General features: G+C 41.4%; 1 protein-coding gene across 3 annotated transcripts in view; it reads left to right on the plus strand.

Annotated features, from left to right (window-relative positions):
- TMEM168 (transmembrane protein 168) overlaps positions 1-12,855 on the plus strand; it is a 28,911-nt gene extending 16,056 nt beyond the window's left edge. For all 3 annotated transcript variants that reach the window (XM_070946985.1, XM_070946986.1, XM_070946984.1), the window contains one exon: positions 12,070-12,855. In XM_070946985.1, the coding sequence (XP_070803086.1) occupies positions 12,070-12,617 (548 nt within the window). In that variant the 3' untranslated portion in view covers positions 12,618-12,855. The remainder of the gene's footprint in view (positions 1-12,069) is intronic.
- Positions 12,856-14,807: the final 1,952 nt, after the last annotated feature.

Genomic DNA, 14,807 nt, shown 5'->3' on the forward strand with positions numbered 1-14,807 from the left:
AAAACTATAAAACCCCTAAAATCCCAACAAAAATAGATGAAGTTAAAAAGATGGAGAGAACTCACTCAATCCACCACCACCCCTGAGGTTGTGTGCCACTTTTGGATCCCCGTGCCAGTTGACAGAGTCAGGTCTTAACATTCATTGACAGAGCGAGGTCTTAATACTGTGTTTCTTTCATTTATATATGTTTAAAGCTCATTTAGCCTATCCTTTTCAAGGACAATTTTAATAATCTGTAGTAAGGCTAAACTATTTTTTAAAAATGCAGTATGCTGGAATATTAACAGAGCAACTGTTTCCAAATTGGTAAAGCAACCATGTTTTTGCCAGGGTTCCACAGATTGTTTTGAAAGTCACCCCTGCCACTCTCTGCAGGTATGTGCATGACATTCACTTGGGAACTTAAAAGTTACTTATAAAGTAGTTCACATATATTTGGAAACTGCTGGCAGCAGTTTTAAAAACAGCCATGTGAAATATGGCAAAAGATGCAGTGGTTTTAATGATTCAAAGGATGGTGCTTCATTTGTACTTTCATCATTGCAAAGCCTCTATTCTTGGCAAAATATTTTGAAAGTGATTTGCCATTGTCTTCTTAGAACTGAGAGTCACCCAACTGGTTTCATGCCTAAGGCAGGATTACAACTCATTGTCACCTGGTTACTAGTCTTATGCCTTAACCATTACACCAAACTGGTTTTTACCTATATAAAACTAAGTGAAGCAGATTTTTTTTTCTCAGAATCATGTGGTTGCTCTCCATTGTTATTGCACAATCTTTGAAAAAGGCAAATATTTTCCTCAAACTTCACAATATTTTTATTATTTATTTATTACTTAATATGTAAAACACAAAGAAAAGTAGAAATAAGAAATTAGGGGAAGGAAAAAGAGAGGGGGAAAAAGAAAGTGTGAGATACAAGGGGGGGAAAAAAGGAAAAAAAGGCACAGTACAAGATAAAAACACGCCAGCCTCAACTTTTTGCTTTAATACATTAGTATATAACTCTTCATTTCTATAATGACAAATCTAATTGACAAAACCAAAGTCAAAATTTCATTTTTTTTTTCATCACAAGCACAAAATCCAGAACTGATATGCAAATGAAAAAATACTTAAATATATTCTCCTCTTTGAATAAAATGATCAATTCCTGCTTTATCTTCCTTGCTATGGAAATAGTATATATTTCTATTTGCATCTAATAATCTTCATGAACTATCACCATTTTTATTAAAAAGGTTCACTGTATTCTTTCAGATTCTTTGACCTTACAGGGAAAAATATTCATTTTCTTCATCTTTTTTAAAATGCTAAACTTTTCTTTAAACACATTTCTAAAACCAAAACTTTCTAATACATCTTTTTCCTTAAATTCTTAATACACAGGCTTTGAACTTCAGTATTAAATTTAGATCCCTCTCTCCAAACTACCACTATCGAATAATATTTTTTTTATAGACATCCTTTTTAAAACTCAGTTTTTGTTTTTAAAATATTACATTTTCTTTAATGTTCTATTAACACAGAAACTCTCAAATACACTTTCAATAACATTTTGCATACTTTAAGAATTACTTAAGCTTTGTATATACTGTACATAATAATTGCATTTACAAATTTTGGATTAAGACTTTTTTTCACTTACAAATATCAAACAAATAAAAATTCATCCTAGATCCAGTTAACTCATTAAGTTTAAGTCAGTCCTTCCAGCTTGTCTTCATGGAGTAAAATCTTCTCTGGAAAGTTTATCCAGTAGTTAGTTATAAGCCTACCTTTTTATCAAAGATTTCTTGACCTTGTTAATGTTCCTAAAGAAAAAGTCCCAAACTTGTCTTTTTAAAAGTTGCTGATTTTCTTGAAGCTCTTCTTTCAGTTTTGTGGAGAGATTTATATTTAAACCATCATAATAGTCAAGTGTCAGGTTTATATTCCAAAATTACAGTTAACTCCTCCGCATTTTCAGTTACTTGTAAAGTTGCCTCAGTAGTTTGGTAACTTTCTACAGATTTGCATCTCTAAAGTAGTGTGAGAGGTTTTATCATCACCCTTGGAGCACATCTGATCAACAAACTGGTGGATTTTATTTAGAGAAATTTCAAATATATCTCTAATAATTTGTCCTCCATTTTTACTCCCTCTTTGGTCAAAGAATAGCTTTTTAGTAACTCACTTAGGAATTGCTAGCCATTCAGGAATCATAAAAAATCAGAAAGTTTTCGCCACCCACAGCAAAGCAGACCAATATACAAGTTACTACAATAATAAACTAAAGCCACAGCTTTCAGTCTTTATGTTTCTCCATCAGCTTTTTTCCCCTCCAGAAATCTGCAAAATGGTGCAGGTCCTCAAAAAGGCATAGCAGGCTGTGACTAAAGAGAGTCTCTTTTAACTTAACTTAGATTAATAGTCCTTAATAGATTAATAGTCCTTAAGAATAGATTAATAGTCCTTAAAAGTGATTAAGAAATGAAAGGCACAACTTACTGTCCATTTGAAAGGTAAATTTCAAAAACGGTAGCTTCTTCAACACAAACATATTGCAGCCCCTCCTCCCAGCTTTGGCACGCAGTTCCTGAAGTTGTTTACAGATCTCAGCTCTAAGAGGCCTGAGACCATGTAGCATAGAATCTGAAGAATACAGCCACAATCCCTCTGATAGATGATTGGCCAGCCCTGCTCAATATTGCCAGCATAAGAATCCCTCGTTGCCCAACTTCCCTTTAATATTGATATGAAAACCTTTTCTTTTGAGCCATAGAAAGCAGTGCTCTGTTTCATAATAGTTTATAATACTTTTTTTCTAGGCCAAATTTCATTGTCTTATTTCATCCTAATCTTTATTCCTTTGGGTGTTCAGATAATCAATATCTTTTGAGCCTGAATATAGTTTCCAAATGGAGCTTTGCATATAATACAGTAGATTGCTTCATTTGACTTTATATCTTTTGATTTACTAGTAATAATGCTTAAACTGTGGCACTGCTATCTTATATTTATTTATTTATTTGATAATATTTATATGCTGCCCTTCTCCCGAAGGACTCAGTGTGGCTCACAGCAATAAAACAAGACAATAAATAATGTTAAAAATCCAATTTAAAATCCCCAAATTAAAACTATAGCTCCCAAACAAATCAGAAGATTTGCTGAAAAAGCCATGTCTTCAGGTCACTGCGGAAAGAGCGGAGGTCAGGGGCTGTCCGGAGCCCAGTGGGTAACTCATTCCAGAGAGTCGGTGCTGCCACAGATAACGCCCTCATCCTGGGTGCCACCAGCTGACATTGTCTGGCTGATGGCACCCGGAGGAGGGCAGTCCTATGTGAGCACACTGGGCAGTGGGAGGCCAGTAGAAAGTGGTCCTGCAAGTACCCTGGACCCATGCCATGAAGGGCTTTATAAGTAAGCACCAGCACCTTGAAGCGGATCTGAAGGACCACCGGCAGCCAGTGCAGTTCGCGCAGGAGAGGTGTAACTCGGGATTAACGGGAAGCTCCCATAACAACCCGCACGGCTGCATTCTGGACCAGTTGGAGCCTCTGGGTGCACCCCAAGGGCAGCCCCATGTAGATGGCATTGCAGTAGTCCAGACGAGAGAAAACGAGCATGAGTGACTGTATGGAGGGCATCTCTATCTAGGAAAGGCTGCAACTGGCGCACCAGGCAAACCTGTGCAAAAGCCCCCCTGGTCATGGCCGTCAGATGGTCAACTAAGGACTGCTGCGAATCCAGGAGGACGCCAAGATTGAGAACCCTTTCAGGGGGAGTAAGCAACTCCCCTCCCATCAAAAACGATGGGGCCACTAGATCATGGAATGCCGGCATCCACAGCCACTCCGTCTTGGAGGGGTTGAGTTTGAGCCTGTTCCTATCCATCCAGACCCGCACCGCCTCCAGGCACTTAGACATCACGGAAAGGGCATCCCTGGGTTGGTCCGGGGTGGAGATGTAAAGCTGAGTATCATCAGCATACTGATGACAACTCACCCCGAAACTGTGAATGATCTCACCCAATGGCTTCATATAGATGTTGAAGAGCAAGAAGGAGAGAACCAAACCCTGAGGCACCCCACAAATGAGGGGCCTCGAGTAGGATCTCTGACCCCCTGCCCAGACAAACTGTGTATGACCCGAGAGGTAGGAGGAGAATCACTGTAAAACAGTGCCCCCCACCCCAAGCCCCCCGAGTCGTCGCAGTAGGATACCATGGTCGATGGTATCAAAAGCCGCTGAGAGGTCAAGTAGGACTAGGACAGAGGAATAACCCCTGTCCCGGGCCCGCCAGAGATAATTCACCAGGGTGACCAATGCTGTTTCCGTGCTGTGTCTGCGCCTGAAGCCCGATTGGTACTAGTCTAGGTAGTCCATTTCCTCCAGGAATTGTGGGAGTTGGTATGCCACCACGGACTCAACAACCTTCGCTATAAAGCGAAGGTTGGAGACGGGACGAAAGTTGTTTAGGGAGGCCGGATCCAGGGCAGGCTTCTTGAGGAGGGGTCGAACCACCGCCTCCTTAAGGGTGGTGGGGAAGACCCCATCCCTCAATGAAGCGTTAGCAATTGCCTGGATCCAGTCTCCAGTCACTTCTCTGGTTGCCGCACAAGCCAGGAGGGACACGGGTCCAGTAAACACGTCGAGGCCCCCAATCTTCCAACAATCCTGTCCACTTCATCTATGGAAACAGAGTCAAAGTCAACCCAAATGTTACCTTCAAGACTTGCTCCCATCTCCTCGTCAGACCCTGCCCAGTCAGAGTCTAAACCCGTCTGGATCTGAGCGATTTTATCATGCAGGAATTGAACAAAATCTTCAGCACTGCCCTGCAAGGGGTCCTCCCTCGCTCCCTGATTAAGGAGAGAGCGGGTCACCCAGAACAAGGCTGCTGGGCGATTCTCTGCAGACGCAATGAGAGCAGCAAAATAATCACGTTTCGCTGCTTCCATCGCCACAAGATAAGATCTAATATAGGTTCTTAACTGTGTTTGATCAGATTCGGAACGGGAAGATCTCCAACAGCCCTCTAGGCGTCCCTTCCGATGCTTCATCTCCCTGAGCTCCTCGGTAAACCATGGAGTTACCCGGAATCCCTGTCGGAGGAGAGGCCGCAAAGGGGCAATTCAATCCAGTGCCCCGGCGGCAGCCCATTCCCAGGCGTCAACCCGGGCCTCTGGTGAATCGCGGGATAGGGATGTGGGAAATGTCCCAAGTTCCGTCAGGAACCTATCAGAGTCCATCAGGCGCCTGGGGCGGAACCAACGAGTCGGTTCTGCCTCCCAGCGGTGAGTGTTGGCAGATGGAAAGTCTAGCTTAAGAAGGGAATGATCGGTCCATGACGGGTTGAATAGATAGTACCCCCTTACCCCGAGCATTAATCCACTGCCCAGAGAAAAAAATCAGGTCAAGTGTGTGTCCACCATTGTGAGTTGGGCCCTGTACAACTTGAGTCAGGTCCATGGTCGTCATGGAGGCCATGAATCTCCCGAACCAGCTCAGATGTCTCGCCGGCTGACGGGAGATTAAAATCTCCCACAGCTATCAGGTTGGGGAGCTCAGTTCGGCAATGACTTCGAGCAGTGCGGGCATGGCCAAAGATAAGCAGCTGGGAGACAGGTACGTAATCAACAAACCCGACTGTACTCCAGGGTTCCGTTTCAACAATAGGGATTCACATCCGCCTATCTGAGGGACAGTAACCTCCTTAGGACTGAGGCTTTCCCTAATAACAACCGCCACTCCCCCACCCCTTCCATGGAGTTGTGGCTGGTGTAGCACACGGAAACCTGGCGGGCATAAATCGGAGGGACCCCTCCCTCCCTTCCCAACCAGGTCTCCGTAATGCAAGCCAGGTCCGCGCCCCCCTCATCAATAAGTTCTCGCATGAGGGGGGCCTTGTTCACAACGGATCTGGCATTAACCTACACCAGTCGGAGTCTCAGATTCCACACACCCAACCCCCCCTCCAGGGAGCAGGAAGAGCTAAAAGGGCTGGAGCACGCCACCGCCTGTAAATAGCGGGGGCACGTCCCTCTGATGCCATAAGGCCCTCTGCACCCACTACCTCTACCCCTCCCAACCACCACGGTGACAAGATGACCCTCGCCCCCCTGTACCCCATTGGGCCCCCCTCCTCGTCCACCCCGCCACGACCTTCCGACAGGCTGACTTGTTGATCTGTAAGGACCCCCCATAGGTCCATTCACATGGTCACCCCCCTCCCTCCCAGAACCCCTTAAAATTTTAACAGACAATTTAACTAAAAAAACGCTCAACTTGTTCTTCGCTGCATTCCACCTCACCTTATTTAGCTTTATAATGCATTACAATTCCTATTTTTTTCACATGTTCTCAGTAGTGGGATTCAAATTTTTCCACTACCGGTTCTGTGGGTGAGGCCTGGCGAGGGGGTCATGTGACTGAGTGGGCATGGCCAACTTGATGTCACTCGTGGCCACGGCCATTCAGTCACATGACCCCCCCCCCCCACAAAGCCACGCCCACAGAACCCAGTAAGAAAAAAATTTCCCAGGCTGCCGAAAATTACCGGAGGTCTCGAACGCACCGAAAAAGATGCTGCAGTGCCGTCGCCATCCTGTTGATGAACAGGGCGGTGACATAAGCGGGTTTTTCAGCGCGTTCGAGACCTCTGGTAGTTTTTGGCACAAGAAGCCTCCAGCCAGCCGCCGCAGCTGGCTCAGTTCCGGATGGCAAAGAGGCAGCGGTTGGGAGAAGAACGAAAAAAAAGATGTGGTGACTGCAGGCTTCTTCCAGCAAAAATTACTGACCTCTGACTCAGCTCCTCAAATGCACCACCGACGCCCTGTTGTATGCGTTTGGCCAGGAAAGTCCGAGCGGAGTGGCACAGCAGGCAATGGGTGTGCGCAGGCAGCCGGCACATAGAACAGGGCGCTGGTAGTATGTTGGAGAAACAGAGCCGGAGGTTGGTAATTTTTGCTGCAGCCCCTGCACTGCTCCTGCAAGCGGGCAGTGGCTCCGGGGCAAGGCTGGAACTGGGGAATCGCACCTTCCCTGGCCAAGGCAGGTGGCAGGTCTGGGGCCTTGAGGAATGGCATGTCCCTGCGGCCCCGGCCCCTGACCCAAGGCGAAGGGTGAGTGGGCGACATGCATTACTTCCCTTTGGTGAGCTGAGCGGACGTTGGCAGGGCGATTAGCTGGGCCGGGTGGTGAAGGCATCATATATATGGCAAGGGTGGGAGGGGCAAGCGTTGAGCGGCCAGAATGGGCGAATGAGTATCAAGCAGTCGGAAGGGGTGAGCAAGCAGTGGGTGGGGCGAGCAAGCAGCAACCGGATGGGGGGGCGTGGCCAGCCAGAAGTTCCTACTGGTTTGGTGACCCAGGCCAAGTTGCTGCTACCGGTTCGCCCGAATTGGTGCGAACCAGCTGAATACCACCTTTGTATAGTACCAAGGTAAACGTTTCTGGACCAAGCTAAACATTTTCCTTTCTATAGCAATATATTTTAATCTTCTATGTTTTTTTTTTTAATTTGATTTATATGCCGCCCTTCTCCGGAGACTCAGGGCGGCTTACAATGTGCTCAGCAATAGCCTTCATCCTTTTGTATATTTATATAAAGTCAGCTTATTGCCCCCACAACTGGGTCCTCAATTTACCTACCTTAGAAAGGATGGAAGGCTGAGTCAATCTTGAGCCTTGGCGAGATTCGAACCTGCAGTAATTGCAGGCAGCTGGTCTTAATAACCAGCTTAATAACAGGGTGCCTTAGACCACTGTACTACCAATAGCCAAAGCTATTTTGTTAGCTTTGGCTTATATTCCAATATGTGAAGAACTTTTGAAACTTGATTTTACTCCCCCTTTAAGGTTTATTAGGATTACCCAAGTCACTTATTAAAACATTAAACCAGAGTCCTCTGTTCAAGAACATTTTGCAACATCATGTTTGACCAATTAGAGAACACCTATTAGATATCTCTGTCATTCAGCTGTAGATTTTGTCTGTCATGTTGTTTTCATGATCTATCAGTTTAGTACTGTTACCAAAAATAAAGTTCTACCATGGCTTAGTCTTGATAAATTTATGTTGGTTCTTAACATTTAATAATATTTTCTGTAAATTTATCCAGCTTTGACCTCAGCCTGGTCTTCTTACAGGTTTTGGCTATTCTGTTTCATAACTCTTTGGTTATATATCCCTTATTCTGATTCCTGCCTTCATCCCATTAAGGCCTTAGCTTGTTAGAAAATTTCCATACAGCCTAGTTTTCACGTTTTCCATTCTCATGTGGAAAATTTGTCAATGTCCTTCAGCATTTAATTTACTTGTATTCTTCCCAAAATTAAGGTAGATCCCTTCTGAAATTTTTCTCCACCACCATTCCCACTCTCAGATACAGATTTCTTTTATCAGACTATTGTCTAGGCTGTAGCTCTTCGTCCTGTCTCCCAAGGTCATTCCCATATACCATTACATCCTTCCTATCCTTCAATTGTTGTTTTCATGTCATGAGTTTTATCCTACATTAAAAGAGCATTGTGAATTTGCACTCCCAACATATTGAAATTAAACTTACACTCGTATGTCTACATATTATATAGGCAGGTGTGACTAAGAGTGTTCTAACCTCCAAGTTTCCCATTATATTTACCTATATTTTACTGGGCATTAATTCATTGTCTTACTTTCTCCTTGACTATAACCATTCTTGATTAGGGATAAGAATGGTTATAGTCAAGGAGAAAGTAAGACAATCCCTAATCCCTTAGTAATTAGCTGTGGAGTTTTTCTCTTCTGTGGAGAAAATACCAATAAGATATAACAGTGAAAATCTAAGTCTAGTTAGCATTCAAAATAATTGCACCAGAGGATTGCTGTGTAGTGGACAAAATTGCATTTTTAAGAGCAGTGTACTGTATTTGAGTAGTTTAATAATGTTGTTTCCCTGTGGTAGATTGGTAGATGCACAGTAATATGAAAAAAAAAAAATACCTAAGCAGTCATGCATAAGCCATGAGCTGCAACGTGGTTTGAAAAGTTGAGCTTATTAGTTTAGATCACAAAGTTTTTTGGCATTATTAGAACTGGGTGCTGAACTCTTCATGAATTTGCATACATAAAAAGATTGATGTCCTCGGATGGATAAAATGAAAGAAGCAAATAGAAACGTTCTTATCTTCAAATAAACCACATTCATAGTGCTTTATAGCGAAGTTAATAAAACATATTTTCAAACTTGAGAAGATATTATATTCTGATTCTGTTAGCCCCATTTGCCACAGTGTGTCAACCATTCCTTTGGCATAGGCAGCAAAAGAAACTCCTGGGACATTATTTTACCAAGAGTATAACTTTACTGATAGATCCATACAGGCGCAGAAGCAGCTAAACTAGCGCGGAGGTTTTCCGCGAAAAACAGCATAGTTAATTGCCCCTTTTCCCCATTTGGACCACTCATTGCCCAAGCAATCCAACACATTCTTTTTATTTTCGGAAAACAGTCTGCGCCTTCACAAGGTTCCCATCACTGAGCCTTGAAGTGTCAGGATTTTCTCACATAAATTCCTCATTCCTCTCAATACATCCCAAGCATTCCCCACCCCCCTGTCTGCATTTCTGTTGTCAGGTTGCGAGTAGAGGTGCTTTACTAGTCAGCGTTACTTGATAGAGTGAAAATATTACTGTGCTAATTATGAGATATCATTTGATTGCAAGTTAATGACTGAACTCCTTAACTTTGTAAATGTATCTTCTAGAAATTTGTAAGAAATATTTTATTTCATAATCAAAAATTTTCACAACAGTTCAACATATCTCATTGTAAAAGAATTGATGGAGGTTTTAAAACTAATTTCTCATCTAATTAAAAGTACCTTGAATGGTACTTCCTGGGTTGCATAACTGCTCTAGTTAATTCTGATTACATAACATGTTGCTTCTTTTAGGGTTGTAATGGGAATTGGTTAACAAGAACAGGAAAGCCCCATAGGTCTATCATTATTTTGCCTTCTTTAATGCATTGACTGTTGATTCAGGGAAAACATTTTTTAATTTTTTGCAAGAGCTGATAGTTCCAAAGTATGTTTACATCTGTCCTGATTCATAAACAGAATGTGTAACTTTAATCTATATATAATCAGGTCTTGTTTTTCTTAAAGTATCTTAGCTCTGGTCCATTGTGTTATTTGAATCTTAATGAATAACTTGTACTTAAGAAACCATTATTGCAGAATTGTTTTACACCGTTCTGGTTTTATTTCACATTTTAGGCCCAGAATTAGAGATACAAAAGTCATGAGTCTTGTATTATTAACGCATACTATATACCATATAGCCAAAGTTTGGCTGTGATTTGGTTTTTCATCTTCTGTGCATTTGTGCGCTAATAATATTAACTCATGGTTAACATTGTTATACTTTTCATTTCCATTTTAAGAGCATTTTGTTAGACAGACGATAGCATACTTTAATTGTTCCAAGTATGACCAATGCTTTAAGAAAAAGATGGAAAAGATCGTAACCCGAAAATTTGTGGGAGTGAATCTTGTACCTTGTACGTGATCACTCCCTCCTTTCGCCCACGCATTTGCTAATCGTATGCAAGGCTTGTTAAGTGCAAACGAGGTATTTCGGGGTGGGGAAGTGATGCCTAGTGATGGAACAGGTCACCTGCTTCAGGCCTCCCCCGATCCACTGAAATACCTTATGCTCCCCACAATTGCTTCTCCCCCCCCCCCCCTCAACCTACCACACTGGGTCACTTACCTTGTGAAGATCTGTCTCCTCTCTAACATCTCTATTTCTTTGCCTGTGAGTGGCGAGAGCAGAGGAAGAGTAGGATGAGCACACCCTGCTTGGCTTCTCTGATCACCGAGCCTGCCTGTCGTTTCCGGAGCGGCAGGCAGCCTCAGTGAGTCTTCTCCAAAAGCTTCCAGGCTCCATGCGGAAAAGTGTTTGCACAAAGTAAGGCTTTGGGGCAGTGAACTCACATTGCTCCAAGCCTCTCATTAGCGTGCAGCCACTTTTCCTGCGGAGACTGGAACCTTCTGGTCGCCCTGATCTGGTGGGATGTCAGGCTCCCATTCTCTGCAAAAGCGGACCGGTGCCTCAACTCACGCAAGACCATGCACCTCAAGTTTCTGGGTGAAAAGTGTTTGAAGAACCTTGGGAGGGTTGGAAACAGAGAAATTTGCTCCATTTCCAACTACCCCAGAGTTGTTCAAATATTTGGTGCCCTGATGGAGATGGAAGACTTTGTCTGCATGGAAATAAGACACTTGAAAATGGAACTTCTCTTCAGCAGAGTCCTTGAGGAAAGGCCTTTCCTGGCAAAAATGGAGTTCCGGAGCGACGCACGCTCCCTCCGGGAGTTCCGTTCTAGGCAGCAAAGGCTTTTTGCAAAGATGGCAAAAGGCTTTGCAAACAGAGGGAAAGCTTCAGTGTTTCAAGCCTTCCCTCCATTTGCAAAGTCTTTTGCTGCAGCTGTCATCCAGGACCAGAGGCCTAAAGTACCGTGAGATCATGCAAGATCAGTAGCATGAGTTCTCGCACTACTGATCTAGCGTGATCTTGCGGTACTTTAGGCCTCCATTCTTTGCATACACACCAAAGACCAAGAAAGCGAAGGCTCTCTAATCTTTGCAAGGTGAGTATCCACAGGCCTAGTGCCTATGGAGACCTGGCGCAGAGGGAGGGAGGGCGGAATAGGCAGGGCGAATGTTGCAGAGCCTCTGCAATCATTTGTAAGAGTAAATCTCTGCTGTGGTTCATAATTTTGGGACTTGTTCATAAACACTAGGGGCACTTATCGTGTAACTTTGAATGTTCGCTAAGGGAACTCTTGTAACACTGGAATTACATGTATTGACTACATGGAGCTTTAGTAGTGCAATTTTTCATGGATAGGATTCCTGTAATCAACTTGATCTGAACAAAACTATGTTGAAGGCATTCTTACAGGACATACTTATTTTTCTAGTATTACTTAAAATACTAGAAATACTACTACATGACAAAACATGATGAGACTGGTATAAAGTAGGAATGGTTCTTTTTTGTAATTATTGCATTTCTGGCTCCCTCACAGGTGGAGATTCATTACAGCTTGACACGCTTTTAGACTGGTGGAGAGAGAAGAATGGTTCCTTTTGTTCACGGCTTATTATAGTCTTAGACTGTGAGAATGCTCAGCCTTGGGTTAAAGAAGTCAGAAAAGTCAGTGACATGTATATCGCAGTACAAGGAACAGAACTGGCTAAAGTAGTAGACATAGAAGAATCAGAGCCTCCCCACATTGGTGATTTCACCCGAGATTGGGTTGAATACAATTGTAATTCCAATCACAATATCAGCTGGTTTGAAAAGGGACGTACTGTGAAAGCTGTGTATGGAGTGTCAAAAGGGTGGAGTGATTACACTTTACATTTGCCAACTGAAAGTGATGTTGCCAAACACTGGATGATGTATTTTCCCCGCATCACATACCCATTGGTTCATCTTGCAAACTGGTTCTGTGGACTTAATCTCTTCTGGATTTGCAAAACTTGTTTTAGGTGCTTAAAACGATTAAAAATGAGTTGGTTTCTTCCTACAGTATTGGATACAGGACAAGGCTTTAAACTCGTCAGATCTTAACTAAGAATCAGAAGTGAGAGTTCCTACAACTTGAAACAGGATTGACTTATATATTTTTTTATTTACTTTTTAAAGAAATATTGTTACTTGTGTAGCTATATTCCTTTTTGTATTTTCTTGAGCAAATGCAAGACTTCAGAAAAATAAGAACTCCATTTGAAAACAAAAACAACATAGATATTGTAACCAAATTGGATTTGAATTCCATAAGAGCCATTAAATGTGACCATGGACTTGAGAGACAGCTTTGTGTGCTTCTTTGCATTGTAGCTGTCTGATATAAATTTGTCAAATTTCACACTTACTAAACACTCTGTTCTAAATACTACATAGGGCAAATATATCCATTTCAGTCTTAGGTCGTTGGAAGAGAGACTACTGAATCATGGTCATCATTTGTTTTGAAGGGTTTCAAAAAGTAAAGCAACAAAGAACTAAAATAAATCAAGTTATGCCAGATAGATAGCTGTAAAGCAGGGGTGTCAAACTTGCGGTCCGTGGTCCGGATGCATCATGCAGTGGCCACACCCACACCTGGTTTAGTGAAGGGGAAGTTGCTATACGTCACATGGTGACGCCATGATGACACAAGTTTGACACCCCTGCTGTAAAGCTATTGGCACTTTTAATTCATGTTGAAATGAACTAAAGTGACTGTTACATTTTTCCATGGAACATAGGAGTCTTATATCCTTATCCTAAACAAACATATATGGGAGTAAGTATTACTGATGTCAGTGGAACTTATTGCCCAGTATTCTTAGGTTTGGAAGCATAATGATTCGTCTTGGAAATAATGCTGAAATTAATTTTTGAATATTTCAAGCCTTAATTAATACAGCTGTCATAAATCATAAATAAGTTCAGCAAAGCTAAACCCAGCAAGGTTAAACTGATATTTTTCTCTGGTTTTCAATGGAGAAAGCAAAGCAATTTTTATTATATTTTTTCTTCACATTGAAACACATTGATTTTAGTTTTAAAAAATACATTCTTAAACTGCAGAATCTGTTTCTTTGTAGAGCTAGAAAATAATTGAGTAGTAACTAAAATGCATACATGAAAAAACATTTTCAGTTCATTTGAAAAAAAATATTCACTGAATACTAATTATTTATGCAACAATTTTAGAACTATAAAATTAAGATAAAGTATCCCCACAAACCCATTTAATGTTTCTAATTATGGGAGTTAAATGGCTTGTTTTCCCCTTCTCTTACCTTATACAGCACAATGAAAGCATATAGACAAACATAAAGCTGGCAATATCTGGAGATAATACAACATAATCTGCATTCTTACTTTAATTTTTTAAATGGAAATCTGTTTTCTAATTATTGATTATAGTATTTTACTTCATACTTTTGTTAAAGCATTATAAAATAGATTCACAATGCATTAAGTGCCATTCCTATATTTATTCAAATTACTATCAGTTACTACAGAATTTTAATTTAAAATGTGCATTAATAGTAATGATACAGATGAAACTTACTAATTGTACTTTTCCTACTTAAGCCACTTTTCTGTTTAACAGTTCATAGTTCAACAGATTCAGGAACTGGGGGAAATTCTCTTGCATTCCCTATTCCATTCAACAGCTATGGTCTGCAAAGTCCAATGCCCCTAAAGAAACCACTTGCTAAAAGACAACACTCAAGTTATAAGTAAGATCAACTGCATGTTTTTCAGCCAATAACAAATGAAGCATTCTGTGATGATCGAATCAAGATGGGACTAAAAACGAAAAATCAGGACATATTTCTCATACAAGTTCTGTGCATTCTTTGCCAAGAGATGCCAGAATGAAAATAACTTACTTATTAAATAAGTCAAGGTTTATAAATAATAAGAGAGATTAATTACGCCTAAATGAGATCAGACTACTTTTGTCCTAAAGTGCAGTTTCAGGCAAAAAAATAAATAAATCAGTTTTAATTTCAAATTATCAGGACTCGTTAAACACTAGGTAAAGCAGGGAGAAAAAAATTCCTTGAAAGTGGTTTCTGAAACTAGCTATTATTTAAAATACTGTTTTAGAATTTAGTATTCTTGTGCTTAATGAGTTAATTATCTTAACTTATTACATTTGATTTGTTCTTTTTATGCACAATTCCTATAACATGCAAGTACTGATACATCCAAGTAATTTGGATCTAAGTAGAAAGTATATTAATTATATCTACGAAA

The sequence above is a fragment of the Pituophis catenifer genome, unplaced genomic scaffold (assembly GCF_029215685.1).
Source record: "Pituophis catenifer annectens isolate HBS135680 unplaced genomic scaffold, rPitCat1.0.hap2 SCAF_7, whole genome shotgun sequence".
Taxonomy (NCBI): domain Eukaryota; kingdom Metazoa; phylum Chordata; class Lepidosauria; order Squamata; family Colubridae; genus Pituophis; species Pituophis catenifer.